The 16,527-nt window shown below is 45.9% G+C and overlaps 2 protein-coding genes and 1 non-coding gene across 3 annotated transcripts in view; 1 reads left to right on the forward strand and 2 right to left on the reverse strand.

Annotated features, from left to right (window-relative positions):
• Positions 1-335: 335 nt before the first annotated feature.
• dynlt3 (dynein light chain Tctex-type 3) lies at positions 336-6,850 on the forward strand. Its single transcript, XM_030359966.1, has 5 exons — positions 336-510; positions 753-794; positions 1,287-1,410; positions 2,348-2,425; positions 6,398-6,850. The coding sequence occupies exons 1-5, from the start codon at positions 484-486 to the stop codon at positions 6,466-6,468; spliced, it is 342 nt and encodes a 113-aa protein (XP_030215826.1). The 5' UTR covers positions 336-483; the 3' UTR covers positions 6,469-6,850.
• A 1,141-nt stretch (positions 6,851-7,991) lies between these two features.
• LOC115548032 (5S ribosomal RNA) lies at positions 7,992-8,110 on the reverse strand. Its single transcript, XR_003977475.1, has one exon. It is a non-coding gene; the product is annotated as a 5S ribosomal RNA (ribosomal RNA).
• A 75-nt stretch (positions 8,111-8,185) lies between these two features.
• The window catches only part of cybb (cytochrome b-245, beta polypeptide (chronic granulomatous disease)), a 22,980-nt gene continuing 14,638 nt past the window's right edge, over positions 8,186-16,527 (reverse strand). Inside the window, exons 7-13 of the mRNA XM_030359964.1 lie at positions 16,016-16,148; positions 15,659-15,751; positions 13,890-14,143; positions 11,038-11,200; positions 10,085-10,231; positions 9,474-9,598; positions 8,186-8,882 (exon numbers count right to left, since the gene is read on the reverse strand). Coding sequence (XP_030215824.1) covers positions 8,765-8,882; positions 9,474-9,598; positions 10,085-10,231; positions 11,038-11,200; positions 13,890-14,143; positions 15,659-15,751; positions 16,016-16,148 — 1,033 coding nt within the window. The 3' untranslated portion in view covers positions 8,186-8,764. The remainder of the gene's footprint in view (positions 8,883-9,473; positions 9,599-10,084; positions 10,232-11,037; positions 11,201-13,889; positions 14,144-15,658; positions 15,752-16,015; positions 16,149-16,527) is intronic.

Raw genomic sequence — 16,527 nt, forward strand, 5'->3', positions numbered from 1 at the left:
CGCTAGCACATGCTTTTATCCACACCGACTTACAATAAGTACATTTGTCAGAAGAAAGAGAAACAACAATGTATCGCTGTCGGTACAGTAAGGATGTTCATATAACCAAGTGGTAAGCACTAACAATCACTAGGTTAACCCATTCCCTTTATACAACAAAGATAGCTAACGAAATACTATAACTAAGTACGTCATATAGTAAGTGCGTACATTAAGTGCTAGGTCTCTCTCTCTCTCTCTCTCTCTGTCTCTGTCTCTGTCTCTCTCTCTCTGTCTCTCCCTCCCTCCCTCCCTCCTGCACTTCCACTCCTACACCGACCAGTGGCAGCACCCCGCAAAACCGGCCCAGCGACGCCCTCTCTCAGACTCCACGGCGCCGCAGTCTGACAGTCGGGACGGAAGTCGGCGCTCCGCTTTTTCCTCCGCTTTGTAAATACAACAACTCGTCCTCGTTTATTAAAGGATCACCGACAGACCGCCAGGATGGAAGAATATCACCCGACTGACGAGGTTTGATCGCACACTGTTCACCATTAACAGACGGATAGTATTAATGGTGTATATAGTATATCCAGGGCGGAGCGTTACACGTCATGTCGTCGCCACTAAAGTTAATGCAGTGCTTTTTTGGGCCTCACTTTGCATTTAAAAACGTGTTTTCTCTCCTCTAAATGTCTCCAAATAGGTGTTTTGTTCAGTCCGTGATGGTCTTATGATGTGATGATTCTGTCGTGTGTGTTTTCGATCCACAGAGCTCGTTCAACCCCGATGAAACCACCATCACCATCAAGGAGGTAAACGTCAAGCCGCAGTTCTTAACCAATGATCATTAATTAGAAACGTTACACATAATGACGCATCGATTAGGGGGGGTGGTCTGCTGACAGTGTGAGCGGTCAGCATGAATCAGCTGGTGTTGGACACACACTTCTCTCTCTCTCTCTCTCTCTCTCTCTCTCTCTCTCCCCCAATCCTCAACCATTCCCTCTCACACACGCACCCAATAAACTATATGCATTATGAAGCCAAGTCATTATCCACAAAATGTACTTTTTAATGGATCCAAACACTGCCTATCGTAACACTTCACCACTGGTGGCTCGAGATCAGAACTCATAACGTTAGTGTGTGTGCAGCGTTGGGATTGAATCCCCTTCGCTAAAAATACCATCTGATGACGATCACATGACTCTAAGGCTACACTGTTCTCCTCCTCCACCTTGTGTCTCTCTCTCTCTCTCCCTCTCGCCCTCTCGCCCTCTCTCTCTCGCCCTCTCTCTCTCCAGTGCATCGACAGCATCATGGGCCGGGTGGACTACAATCAGCAGCAGGTGAACAAGTGGACCTCGTCCATCTGCGAGCTGTCACTCACCCAGCTGGCCAAACAGGGGAAGCCCTACAAGTACATTGGTAGGTCAGGCCCCGCCCCCTGGGCCGCGTTCCAACACTTTCACCGGTGCCCCATGTCACCATTAGGGATGGGGATCGAAACCTGGTTCTATCAAGGACCCGGTTCCACTTGTCAAAACCCGAAAATCATTAACGTTTGGGCTTATCGATACCACTATCGAGTCCCGTCGTTCATTTATTATTTTCTTTGTCCCGTAGGTCCTGTAACGTAATGTTGTGTCCCTCGAGTCACGTCACGGCATCAGCGTGTCCACCAATGTTTTTGAATGGAATTGTTAGCAAAAGGGTATTACAAGTAAAAGGGTGTGTGTGTGTGTGTGTGTGTGTGTGTGTGTGTGTGTGTGTGTGTGTGTGTGTGTGTGTGTGTGTGTGTGTGTGTGTGTGTGTGTGCGTGGCGGCAGTAGCTTAGGATGTTGAGCGGGTTGACTGGTAACCTGAAGGTTGCTGGTTCGATTCCCCGGTCCTCCTAGCTGAGTGTCGAGGTGTCCCTGAGCGAGACGCCTCACCCTGACTGCTCCTGACGAGCTGGCTGTCGCCCTGAGGGGTCGACTCCATCGTCTGTGTATGAACGTGTGAATATGTGTCTCTGTCTCTGTGTGTGCCTTTGTGTGTCTCTCTATCTACGTGTGTGTCTTTCTTTTTTTTCTCTCTCTATGAGTGTCTCTCTCTTTCGCTCTCTCTCTCTCTCTGTGTCTCTGATTCTTTGAATGAATGGTTGTAAATCGATTTGGATTAAAGCGTCAGCAGAATCCCTTAAATATAGAATTCAATATATAGTGTAAGATTAAGGGTAATGCCACCATTTAGATTTTTTGTCAGAAATTTGCAAATCTTGCTCCTATTTAATGTGCATTAATTGCATATTAATATGTGTGTATTAATTTAAAAGTGGTAATTTAATGTGTGTGTGTGTGTGTGTGTGTGTGTGTGTCTTCAGTGAACTGTGCGGTGATGCAGAAGTGTGGTGCCGGACTCCATACGGCCAACTCGTGCTACTGGGACACGGCCATGGACGGTAAGCACCTGCTCTGCTACCTTAGCTTTAGCCTCTTAGGGAGGGAAACTGGGGACATCTTCGAATAGTCAAATCTCCTAACCTTCATGCCTCCTTTACTTAACCTTTGTGGAAAACGTCATCGGGTCAAGGAGATGAAAAGGTGCTTCCTTTCGAACATAGGAAAAGACAGCGCTGTTTAAAATGAATTCGACTCCACTTTTCCTAACCGACGTCATTGCACGACGGGGAGTATTGCTGACCTCTAGCTTCTCTGCGGTGGAAATACAGTTTTCCGAAGTTGGTCTACATCAAGCTCATTTTTGATCCATGCTTTCTGGTCCTATTGATTTCTATCAGGTTGTCGCCAACAGTGTGAATCACTTATGTTCGGACTTGGCCGAAAATATTTTAGGCCACTTGAATCCCAATTCACATGTGAAAAAATAGAGGCTCAACTTGTTTCATGTGGAAATTAACTGCCCCTAGTAGTCTTTCTTAAATGTGAAGTCGGCATTTTATTTTCTTACGGTGTATATTGTGTGCTTAATTACCAGCGATAAATGATTTCCTTTAGATTCAAATTAAATGTTTCTGGAAATGCTATCCATTATTATCAATTGTATTTTCTTCTCTACTCTTCTTCTGCTTTACCGCGTCTCTCATGCGTCTTCGCGTAGAGCAGGGGTCAGCAACCTTTTCAACATGCAGTGCCATTTTGAAGTTTTCTTGTTAATCAGTGTGCCTTAAGCAACAATATATTAAAAATCAAGCTGAATTATGACTAGGGCTGGCCCGAATTATTCGAATATTCGAATACTCGTTCGGAAAATCAGTATTCGGAGCTTTGTTTTTGTTTTTTTTCACGTACGTGACGTTACCAGAGCGAGGGAGGCAAACTATAAGCGTCAGCGACACCAAGCAGAGAAGCGAGAGAGGTGGCGGAAGAATAGATATCTTGTTTCCCTTTACTTTATAACACAACATTAGCGGGATCTCTGGAGGAAAAGTAATACTTAAAACCTTAGCTTAGTTGTTTGTTTACGTTCGCTGTACAGCGCCGCGCTAATCAACTGTGACTGGCTTGCTGCAGAGCGTGAGCGTCTTGGGAATACCCAATCAATATAATGGATATAATATGGACTCATAAGACAATCAATATTCGGTATTTGTTATGGATTTATTGTACAAATTCCCTGAAAAGATGCACGTTCCAGGATGAATTGAAAAGCTCCCGTAAGGGCTGAGATGGCAGAGAACAGCTGATTTGGAACGGAGCAACAGCTGTTCGCTTTCACGGGGAAATCTAAGGAACTTCAACCTACTTAGGCCTACTAATTAACGTTCAAAAGCTATTAAATCTTCAACAAAATATGCAAATACTATCAAAATCGGTTCCAGGGAGTATATAGGGATTATTAATGTTGTCTTTGATGGTGTTTTTTTCTGGAACGAGTATTCGAATATTCGCTCGGAAAAACCAACGAGTATTTGAAGCCTGAAAAAATGGCATTCGGGCCAGCCCTAATAATGACACAGCGACCAAAAACATTACCAGAAGACCTGGAATTGTACTATTTCCATATAGTCCACAATCATGCATCAACATTTTAAATGTTTTTCTGTTGTTATATTTGCAACATGGGCTTACAAATTATAATGACATATGTCCCATCTTAAAACCACATTTTCAGAATTTCATTCAAAAACATATTTGCACTGTGAGAAATGTAAATATCGAGAATAGGGGCCCTATCTTGCAACCGGCGCAATTTACTTAATCACTGGCGCATGTGTCGTTGCTAGTTTGCAACTGGCTTTTCCCTCCTGCGCCACGCGTCGGTAAATTAGGGAATGATCTTGCGCCCCAAGGGGCGGTTCAGCGAAAGGAGGAGGCATGTTCTGGGGCAAACGTTGCCTGGTGCTATTTTGCAGTTTCAGAAACCACTTGCGCCACAAACCAGGAAATACCTGGTTTAAACTCAGTGGTGCGTTGGTCAGATGCTATTTAAAGGGCGCATGCATAATGTTGCTTGTGCACCTCGCGCTTACACTTTGCTTTTCTCATCTACCTAGCCACACATTCTTGGTAAATTATTTGGGAAAGAACAGCTGAAACAGCGGTAATAAGTTGTTCTTTTAAATCAATGCATCTGCAAACACCGTACAGCAAACACCTATTTTCTGGACACAGACATCGTGTACATGCCCATAACTTTTAGGATTGATGAGTATTTGATCGTGAGAAAACATTGTTTTACCGCGAGTGAGTGTTAAAAAGAATGAATGTATGCGGGCGCGCGTGTGTGCCTCCATCTGTTTAAACACACGCAAACTAAACACGTAACGCATAATACAGTCCATGGCAATGCATATTAACGGGGGGACACACACGCATTTTAGGAACACAAGTCGATAACGATAATGCATACAATACTGATAAGAAACAATGTTTATAATGTATTGCGTACATCATTAAATAGAACAACAGTTAGCGCATATATGTTATATCATCTAAGTTTTCTTTGCCGAAATTTATTTGAGGACTCCCGTATTATTTGGCCAAAAACTGAGCCATTTGAAGATGAAATCCATGTGCATCTGTCTCAACGGAGACTGCAGACGCGAAAATATATGAACAAAATATGAACTCGCCAGACTCAAATGCGCTCATGGCTCTTAAAGTGGATGGGAGCTGGCACTCTCATTGGTTTATTGCACGTTACGCCCAAACCACACCTACGGGTAATCAGGCTACTTCAGACCAACCCTTTTTATATTTGTGCTGGGCGTAGGAGTCATTTTTCGCGCCGGTAAACTAGCGACATCGCCATACAACTTCCCACAAAGCTACTTGCGCTTGGCGCTTCTCACTTGTGTTTCAGACCGTTAAAATAGAGCCCTAGATGAGAATTTTGGAACCATCCACCTCAATAACTTTAAGACATGTCCAGCTCTGCAAAACCATATGAAGGCGATGCATACAGGCCACTTGCAACAATATTGTAAATATTTCTTCCATTTCAGAACACTGCTTTCTTTAACTAATTTAAACATATTTGCAATTTGGAAATGTCCAAAACAGAAGAAAGTGCAAAAAAAAATCGACAGTAATGATTATGCTGCCGCATTGTGCTAAAAAAAAAGAAGTTTTTTTTTTTTTTTTAAGTGTGCCAATGAATATGCTGCCCTGTGCCAGTGGTGGCGCATATGACTAGGGTTGCCGACCCCTGGCTTGTTGCTTTAAATATTGCCGCCGTAAAGGATTATGGGGTACCACTATTACCTTTCCTTTAGTAAAGGTTGCGAAGGAGTAGTCTAGGATAAAGGAGGGGTAAGGGAAGCATCAAGGCTCCTTTCCTAAGCATATTTAGAATTTGAACCACCTTTCCTCCAAACACTTCCGGGTCATCTCCATAGGAAAGGAAATTTCCTATGCAAAAAAGAGAATTCATAGAGGCCCTGGGTCTTGAATCTGCTTACTTTGGTATAATCCGTTTTTTAAGCCTGATGTATTGATTTTGTTAATCTCATTGTTAATGACAGCTCGTTAAGGGGGAGGTTAGGGTTGAGGTGGGTTACCGAATGATACCTACAAGTTAGCTAATGGATATTGGCTTTCGGAAATGGCACAGCTTTTAAAGCGCTCTATTTTCTTTTTGACAGAGGTCAAAAACATTGAAATTACCTTGTTTTCAGAGTACAATATTAAAAGTTTCAAGTATGTTTACATTTTGACATACTGAAATGAATGGCTTCGACATTTTTACGAAATTTAATTGCTTTTAAAAATGTAACCAAATTAAAAGGCTTTTTACAAATGTAACTAAATCAAATGGCTTTTAAAAATCATTTAGTTGAAAAGGCTTTTAAAGATTAAAAAAATGGGTTAGGGTTGCATCCCTAGATTTCAGTGTTTGGTTTGCTTTGGTCTCATGATGATTCTTCCTCTTCTTCTTCATCTTCATCGTCATCTTCTTCATCATCTTACAGGAAGCTGTACCGTCCGATGGGAGAACCGGACCATGTACTGCGTGGTCTGCGTGTTCGCTGTGGCCATTTAGAACACACACACGCACACACACACATGCATTCCCACACTCCAACACACACGCACACACACACACACACACACACACACACACACACACACACACACACACACACACACAGGGCACCACTCACAATAACACACCACCGCCGCCGCCTGACATGCAGTGCAATGTGTTCTATCCACCACTAAGGGGCGACAAAGCACCACCGTGGGTGAAATTACAATCGTCTTGTAGACCGTTAAACCTTTGTAGTTTGTAGTGCAGTGTGGTGTGTGAAACGTATAACAGGACACTGTTCGGAGATAGTACAGATTCATGTAACCGAGGGGGTGGGGGATGAGATGGTGAACAGGCAATTCCTGGAAATAAACATTGACTTTTTTTTCCAACATGTTATTCTTGGGTCGTTTTTTGTTCCAAGTTGATGTTCCGAAGTACACTTTAAGTGGTCGTTTTGTTTCCTATAAATCTATGCAGTTTCACTGTTTGGAAACATTTGAATGAAAGTATTACGTAAACTGAGTTATTTTAGTATGGTGTATTTATGTATATATGTCAATTTCTCTCTCTCGATTTATTGATGTATATGTAAATATAATTACACGTTATTTTAACTTTATTATTATTACAATTACTATTTCTATTCATGTTTCAAAACATGTAATATTTGAGAGAACTTCAATTCTGGTTATTTAAATGAAACGATTCCTTTTAGAGCTAGGTTAAAAATAAAACTGAGTTTTGGTATCCCTGAGAAGACCAAAACTTGCTTTTTTATATTGTTTTAATCAACCTATTAGAATCTGTCTAAAAAAGGAGAGTTTCAGTATCATTGAGAAGACAAAACACATTTTAAAATAATATATATTTTTATTAATCAAACAAACTTTTCATTTACTTTTCCTTTATCCTTTATCCGTTATTAAGAGGTATAAAAGGCATAAAAATATCTATTTTTTAAAGGTGCATGGAAACTGAAACGCAAAAGCAGAAGCAGTTAATATTGCAAGCAGCCAACTTGAAGCAAGAAATGCCGCTGTTTTGCAAGGTGGAGCAGAGAGAGGAACCGGGAGGGGGGAATTCAACGACACGCTACACAACAGCACTGTTGTTGTTGCTCAAAGTAGGCCAGAATTGCGTTTGGTTTTGCAGTAATAATTGTTCCTCTGAAATATATCTTTATGCAGAAGTGGCAGAAGTTCAGTACATGGCGTTACAATCTCAACTTTATACAAAAAAACACATATCTATGATAAAAGAGTGTGGGAATCAATGAGTCAGCCAATTGTACAGGAGTATTATTAGATTGAATTAGCCTGGTTGGGCCATGACACCGGGGTAACCCCTACTCTTTGCGATAAATGTCCTGGTATCTTTTATGACCTCAGTGAGTCAGGACCTCTGTTTTACAGTCTCTCCTCCGAAGGACGGCGCCTTCCACAGCAGTGTCCCCGTCACTGCACTGGGGCATCGGGATTGACGAGTCAAGGGTCCAGAGGGAAGTGTGCCACCTATTGGCAACCACCCGACACGACTTACAGCACCTGGTATTCCCAGGCGGTCTCCCATCCAAGTACTAACCAGGCCCGACCCTGCTTAGCTTCCAAGATCAAAAGAGATCGGGCGTGTTCAGGGAGGTATGGCCGCCATTTACAATAACATATATAGGCATAGAGAGAGGGAGAGAGAGACACAGACAGAGGCCTATGCACCTCCATACATCATCTTAATGCTCAAAGGAACAAAGCCCTTATATTTTAATTTTAATGAGCAGATTGATCCGGATAAGACTGGGAACCGGCAGATAAGGTCTGGCTCTCGGTACGAGATAGGCCGACCAATCACAAGTGTTTAACTAATTTAAGGGACGGAATACATTTTGAACCTCAACAACAATCAAAGATTGCTGCCGCTGATGTAGCACGGTCGGTTGATTCTGCTATCATGATGTTACTAAATGAACCAGACGCTATATATTCACTAAATGAAGAACAGACGACAGCACTTAAAGTATCAATTAATTTAGTCTAACTTGATAGGTTAACTTCTATGTTCAAGTAAACAGACTTGTATTCATTAGTTTGTACTTTGTCATGTGTTCGACCACTTCATGCATTGTTCTTCAGAAGCGTCAGCTGTTGCGGTGACGTGCGTCATGTCAGCTGATGTTACGCTTCTGAAGGAGACAGCAGGAAGTAGTTAAGAAATGTCGAGGTACAAACTAATTTACATCAGTTGAGGAGAGAGATGTATTTCATTCGATGAGTCGTTCGTTCTTGTCGCCATTTTGATCGGTTTTGCCAAGTTAGAAGTTCTCCTTGTTGAAGATGAACTCCACGCCTCCCTCGGAGTGGGACAGACACTGTCGGGCCAGGGCCTTCCCCAGCACGGTGGGGCCACACAGGAACACGCCCACTTTGGTCCTGAGGATGGAAACCATGGCACCACAATTTGAGTGGGGACCATTGCATTTAGATTATATCAAGGGGGATTCTGCAGACGCTTTTATCCAAAGCGGTTTGTATTACAACGGTTCATGCACACATTCACAACCCGATGGCGGAGTCGACCACTCGGTTACATGCTGCCATTCCGACATGCTGCCAGTCAGAAATGCCCCCCATTCCGACATGCCCCCATTCCGATACCTTTTAGTACCCTCACTCCGACAATCTACCAATCCGTGGCGCCAACTATAGGTCAACATTGGGGCGCAATAAATATTTCGTGTTCAGGGTGTAACGTTGCATAGGGACGGAGGGACATGTCCCGACCAACTATGGGAAAGAAAGGATTGTCCCTACCAATATTCCTATTACTTAATATATGGGTTCTTAAGCCACGCACGATGGGCACGAGCATCGAATAAAGATTCACTTTGGTCGCCTGAGCACGCTCGCACAGGAGCAGACATGAACAAACACACACACACACACATACACACACACACACACGAGTATATACAATATCCTCATGACATTATGTAACTGTAACTGTAGCCCATGGAAGTTTACCCAGGATGCTTTGCACCGATGTTGGTGAACTCGTTGTCCCAGTTGGGCTTGCCGTAGAGGGTCTTCTGCTTCAGCCCCGTGATTGGGTCATTCTCCGCCTCGTGGTGGACCCGGAAGTGGGCGGCCTGGGACAGGAAGTGATCACAATATTTGAATGTTTGAATATTTCCAGCGTAATTCATAATACTGGTACTACTTTTTGCTACATGTCATTGTAATACTATGGCAATGATATATACTACTACATTTACATTCAGGGTGCTTAGAAGACAATATATCGCTGTCGTTACAGTAAGGATGTTCATAGGAACAAGCGGCAAGCACTAACAATCACTAGGTTAACCCATTCTCCGTACACAACGAAGATAACTAGGATACGATGCGACATGATGCTGGGTACTACTTTTAAGTGCCAGGACATACAAACACACAATATGTGTGTACGTTAATGCCAGGACGTACAACACACAATAAGTTCATACATTAAGTGCCAGGAATTTGACTTTGACAACCATACAATGAGTTCGTAAGGGTGGTGTTTTCAGGAGAGTAAGGGAGGAAGGGGGTAAGGGGGGAGGCTAGGCTAACTAGCGAGCTAACAACAAGCTAACCTCGTTTTCCTTCCAGCGGGTGAGGTAGATGTTGTAGTTCAGGAAGTCGGCCAGGCCTTTCTCTGTCATCTGGCCCTCCAGGGATTGAAGAAGGTCAGCAAACCACTCAAAGGCCTGGGTCTCTGGGCACAGCCAGTAGAAGTAGATCTGGAGGGTGGAGGAGGAGGACAGGGAGGAGAGGAGGGTGGAGGAGAGAGTGGCGGAGAAAGTTACGTTTCATTTATATTTAGGGGATTTTGCTGACGACTTTATCGAAAGCGACTCTTTAGGAGAGTTAAATCTGATATTTTCATCTCTCTCTCTTTCTCTCTCTCCCTCTCTCTCTCTCTCCCCCTCTCTCTCCCCCTCTCTCTCTCTCTCTCTCTCTCTCTCTCTCTCTCTCTCTCTCTCTCTCTCTCTCTCTCCCCCTCTCTCTCTCTCTCTCTCTCTCTCTCTCTCTCTCTCTCCTCTCTCTCTCTCTCTCTCTCTCCCCTCTCTCTCTCTCTCTCTCTCTCTCTCTCTCCCCCCCTCTCTCTCTCTCTCTCTCTCCCCCCCCCCCCCTCTCTCTCTCTCTCTCTCTCTCCCCCCCCCCCTCTCTCTCTCTCTCTCTCTCTCTCTCTCTCTCTCTCTCTCTCTCTCTCTCTCTCTCTCTCTCTCTCTCCCCCCCTCTCTCTCTCTCTCTCTCCCCCCCCTCTCTCTCTCTCTCTCCCCCCCCCCCCTCTCTCTCTCTCTCTCTCTCTCTCTCACTCTCACTCTCTCTCTCTCCCCCCCTCCCCCCCCCCCTCTCTCTCTCTCTGTCTCTCTTTCTCTCTCTCCCCCCTCTCTCTCTCTCTGTCTCTCTCTCTCTCTCTCTCCCCCCCCCCCCTCTCTCTCTCTCTCTCTCTCTCTCTCTCTCTCTCTCTCTCTCTCTCTCTCTCTCTCTCTCTCTCTCCCCCCCCCTCTCTCTCTGTCTCTCTCTCTCTCTGTCTCTCTACCTTCTTGGTGAACACGTCCTCCTGTCCCTGGGAGGTTTGGTACCAGACAGACTTGAGGACGGAGGCAAAGGGCGTGACCCCGATGCCGGCCCCCACCAGGACCACCACCTCGTAGCGGAACACGTCCTCACTGGCCGTCCCGAAGGGCCCGTCGATGGCCAGCCTGGGACACACACAAGTACACACAGGATTACACACATATGAGAGCAAACACACACAGGAGCAGACATGAGCACACACACACGTGATCAGACACACACACACACACACACTTGATCAGACACACACACACACGTGATCAGACACACACACACACACACTTGATCAGACACACACACATATATGAGAGCTCACACACATGTCCCGAAGGGGCCGTCGATGGCCAGCGTGGGACACACACACACACACACACACACAAACACGTGATCAGACACACATGACACACACACTCACTCACTCACACACACACACACACACACACACACACACACACACACATGACATGAACTAACATGAGCGCACACACACACACATTAGTGCACAAACACATGATTAGACATGAGCACACACACATGACATGAGAGCACACACACATACACACGCGAGCAGACATGAGCAAACACACAAACACATATATGAGAGCACACACACATATATGACAACACACAAACACATGAGCACACACATACACAATTATATGAGAGCAAACACACATATATGACAACACACACACACACACACACACACACACACACACACACACACACACACACACATATATGAAAACACACATGAGCACACACGCATAGACATGAGCACACACACATAGATACACATGAGTACATACACACATCAGTGGAGAGGGAGGAAGGTCCTCCTTAACATTGTTGAGAATAAAAAATGTAGATTGTCCAGACTACTGTGATGAATTAATGCCCTTAAATATGACTACTCTAATGCCTTTGTATATGTAATGTTCGTTTCCCTGGGTAAAGGGGCAATAGCTCCCCTTATCGCCTATTGACAATTACTTCAGGGAGGACGTTCCTCCCTCAGCCTCCATTGACTCCCATTCATTTCCCCGAAAGTGTTGGCTGCTGGTGAATAACATGGGGTTAAATGGGAGAGAGGAGGAAAGTCCTCCTCTGAGTGGGTGTGACTAGCTAAGGGATCTTGATCCCCCCTACGTCTATTCACGAATAGGCTGCCTGGAGCCCTGGTTGCGCTATGAACCAATAAGCAGGAGCCCTGGCTGTGGAGCAGCCCGGAGGGAGGGGTTATCCCCTCAAGTCTATCCTACGAGAACAAACGAACCCAACGCTCAGTCGTATGCCTCGTTTCCACCGAGCGGTGCGGTACTGTCCGTTGCGGTACAGCGTGGGCAGGGCTGCCCGTGGCCGAGCTGTGGAGCCCGCGAGGAGGGTTGACTTGATATATGAATGGAGTCCCTCAATCTTAATTGGCTTAACACCATGACCAACATTCTGAAACATCCATTAACATCCACATTTGCCTCAAACAATGTTAGGTCTTACAGCCCATGTAAATAGTTGTGAAATAATGTTCTTGTTGTTCTTTTAATTGTTTGTTCTCTGACCGTTCTGTTTTATATTGTGGAAAGGATGTTAGTTAGTGAATGTTAGTTAGTGTTAGTGAATGATTCAGAGCATGATGCATTTTAAATGGCATCCCTTTTGCTCTTGTGTCTTCATTTTTCTTAAAACAATTCTTGCTGAATATAAACATAGCCAAATTGCGTCCAATAGCTTCAGTCATGGAGGGCAAAAATAGGTCCAATGGAGTAGAGTAGACCTGAATTTACTAATTGGCTTTGCATCCTTTCCTTCTGCCCTTGTGGTCCAAGACGTGCTGCCCACTAGCTTTAAAAGTCCAATGCTGCCACTGATGGATTTGTATCCATTCACATAATTATTCCTCCCTGCTATTTTGTAGTTCACCAAAACACCCTGAGACAACTTGAGTCTCACATACTTATGCCACCATACGCCACTAACAGTGCAAGCAGGCCAATGGCAACCAAGCGCGCAGTCCTTCCTTCCTCACTTTAAAAACCACCAGCCGCCACTGACACACACATATATGAGAACACACACACACACACACACACACACACACACACACACACACACACACACACACACACACACACACACACACACACACACACACACACACACACACTACTTTTATTCAGATTTTAACTTACATGGGATGATTACTGATCGAAACATTGAAGGAAGTATGTTTTTTTTTAGAAAGGGCTGACCAAGCATAGACTTATGCCAATACATTTTTATCTGTCCTGGCTCTCGGCCTTGCCTCCTCTTTCCTTCCCTCCCTCTCCCCCCCAACCCCTCTCTCCCCCTCACCTGGGCAGAATCCATACGTCCTGCGTCTCCGTCTTGTCCCCTCCCCTCTCTCCCCCTCTCTCCCCCTCTCTCCCTCTCTCCCTCTTCCCTCCCTCTCTCCCCCCCCCCCTCACCTGGGCAGCATCCATGCATCCTTTCTCTCACTCTTTTCCCGCCACAGGCCAGTTACAGTCCCTCTCCCCCTCCCTCTCTCCCCTCTCCCTCCCTCTCTCCCTCCCTCCCCCTCACCTGGGCAGCATCGAGGCGTCCAGTCTCCCTCTCTCCCTCCCCTCCCCCCTCACCTGGGCAGCATCCATGCCTCCTGTGCCTCCCCCCTCTCCCTCCCTCCACCCCCTGCTCCTCCCTCCCTCCTTGTTCTTGTTGTTTTCTTCCTTCTGTGTAAGTGAACGCCTTTTTCCTGACCTGCAAATCAAATCTTGCCCATGGACACAAGTAAAGCCCCCTTGACCTTGACCCCCCCACCTGGGCAGCATCCATGCGTCCTGGCTCTCGCTCTTGTCCCCGCCACAGGCCAGGTACAGCTTCTCGGTCCAGTCGCCGACGATGCGGATGTGGGCGCTGAAGTGGTCCTCCTCCGGCGCCGAGGTCAGGGTGAAGGGGTGCCACTCCAGGGCTGAGATGGAGGGGCACTGGATGAAGACGTACTGACCCGCCTCCATGTGGAAGCCCTTCCGTTTCATTCGCAGTTCGAGGGTCTTGGAGGGGTGCATCACCACCTTGGTTAGGGGGAGGGGGGTGGGTTGGTGAGGGAGGGGGAGGGGAGGTGGGGGAGGATGATAGTCATTGAGACTGTCTCTCTCTTGGTTTCGGTCTGTGTCTCTCTCTTTCTTTCGCTCTCTCTCTTTCTCTGTCTCAGCCTTTCATTGTCTCTCTCGTTCTCTGTGTCTCTCTCTCGGTGTTGGTGTCTCTCTGTCTCTCTGTGTGTCTCTGTGTGTGTGTGTCTCTCTCTCTCTCTCTCTCTCTCTCTCTCTCTCTCTCTCTCTCTCTCTCTCTCTCTCTCTCTCTCTCTCTCTCTCTCCCTCTCCCTCTTCTCCTCACTCCCCCTCTTTGTTTCCATCTCTTTCGCTCTCTCTCTCTCATTGTCTCGTTATCTCCCCCTCTCTCCTTCTCTCTTACCCTCTTCTCCCCCCCCTCTCTCTCTCTCTCTCTCTCTCTCTCTCTCATTGTCTCACCCTCGCTCCTTCTCTCTCACCCTCTTCTCCTCTGTATCCATCCATCTCTCTCTCTCTCTCACACACATTGTCTCAACCTCTCTCACCCTCTTCTCCTCACTCCCCCTCTCTGTATCCATCTCTCTCTCTCTCTCTCTCTCTCTCTCTCTCTCTCTCTCTCTCTCTCTCTCTCTCTCTCTCTCTCTCTCTCTCTCTCTCTCTCCCTCTCTTTTTCTCTCTCTCTCTCTCTCTTCTCTCTTTGGAGTAGTAATACAAGTGGATGATTGATAAAACTACTGGTCTAACACTGGTAATTTGATCTCAGTCGCTGTGCTTATACAAGCCACTCAAGAATGAACCTTAAAGGTCCCATGGCATGCTATTTCATGGATGCTTTAAAGAAAGAAGTGAACAGCAGTCATAGCTCATTGTCTCATTGGCGGGCCAAATTCTCTGGGCGGGCAAAGCAGAGAAGGGGATGCAACAAATTCCAAATTGCTGCGTCTGAGTTTTGTTTTTTCAAAGGCAGTGCTAGCTACTTTCTAGCTACTGGGGGACCATAGTCAGGCTAGGGGAACTCATATTAATGTCAGAAAACCTCATAAAGTGAATTTTCATGCGATGGGATCTTTAACAGCATTTAGTAAAGTACACACATTGAAAAAATTCCGCAAATTCATTAAAAAAACAAATTAACAAAAGATTTTCAAGATTTAACAATTAACACATTAACCAAGGAGTTAATAAGGCTTATAAAACGATTGACAGATCAAACATGTTATGATCAAACATATATTGTGTGTTTCGTGATAGTCTTTGCCATGTATTCTAGTTCACTAATCTCAGCATTGTAAAAAAAAAGAAATCTGCACCATATCTGTACCTTGATTGGTACCACTAAAGAGCCTCTACCCCCAGGAAACCCACCTGTCTTTCTCCTCTCTCTCTCTCTCCCCCCATCTCTCTCTCTCTCTCTCTCTCTCTCTCTCTCTCTCTCTCTCTCTCTCTCTCTCTCTCTCTCTCTCTCTCTCTCTCTCCCCCTTTCCCTCTCCACCAAAGACCCCCCCAGGAAGTACCCACCTTGGTGATGACCACCTTCTGCTGGTAGCGATAGAGGCGGACCAGCCGCTCACACACGTACAGAATCATGGGGCCAACCACCCACTTCCAGGTCTGGGGGAGGAACCAACAAAAAAACCAGTGACCACAAGGTATACAAGAAGCATTAGAGGCGAACCTCAAAGGGTTTTTGGAGGCAGGTCATGGTGCAAAGCCCCGCCTCCAAAAACCCTTTCTGGTTCACCTTTAAAATAATATGTATTATATGAATGTTTCTAAAATATACAAATCTATAGTACTTCAGTTGCTAGCATTACTGCATAATTGTAATCATGCAAGGGATATATGATGTTCCAGAATATTGTGCTGCCATCTCACCATTGGCGGATTTCCGGCGAATTCCGGTTCTGGGCAGTTGGATCCATTCTTCCCCCATGTCTCAAACTTGTCCACACACTCCAACGGATTGTGAGCCCTCAGACTTGCCGCCGTTTGGCCACGCACTATCCGTCTGTTTGGGAGCGACATTAGACAAGGCAAGGCCATTTTATTTAAATAGCACTTATATCGCAGAGAGGGAGGGAGGGAGAGAGTTAGAGAGAGAGTGGGAGGGAGGGGGGTGAGAGGGGGAGGGAGTGAAAGAGTTAGAGAGGGTGGGGGAGGGAGGGGGGGAGTAAGGGGGAGGGAGCGAGGGAGGAGAGAGTTAGAGAGAGAGGGGGAGGGAGGGGGAGAGAGGGGGAGGGAGTGAGGGAGGGAGTGAGTTAGAGAGAGAGTGGGAGGGAGGGGGGGAGAGATGGGGAGGGAGTGAGGGAGGGAGAGGGAGGGGGAGGGAGGGGGGAGAGAGGGGGAGGGAGTGAGGAGGAGAGAGTTAGAGAGAGAGGGGGATGGAG

The sequence above is a fragment of the Gadus morhua genome, chromosome 7 (assembly GCF_902167405.1).
Source record: "Gadus morhua chromosome 7, gadMor3.0, whole genome shotgun sequence".
Classification (NCBI taxonomy): Eukaryota; Metazoa; Chordata; class Actinopteri; order Gadiformes; family Gadidae; genus Gadus; species Gadus morhua.

Excerpts from the sequence above, each read along its gene's own strand:
- dynlt3 (XM_030359966.1), top strand. The coding sequence starts at position 484 with ATGGAAGAATATCACCCGACTGACGAG. Across the intron at positions 511-752 it reads AATATCACCCGACTGACGAG|AGCTCGTTCAACCCCGATGA; the intron begins GTTTGATCGCAC and ends TTCGATCCACAG. Across the intron at positions 2,426-6,397 it reads CTGGGACACGGCCATGGACG|GAAGCTGTACCGTCCGATGG; the intron begins GTAAGCACCTGC and ends ATCATCTTACAG.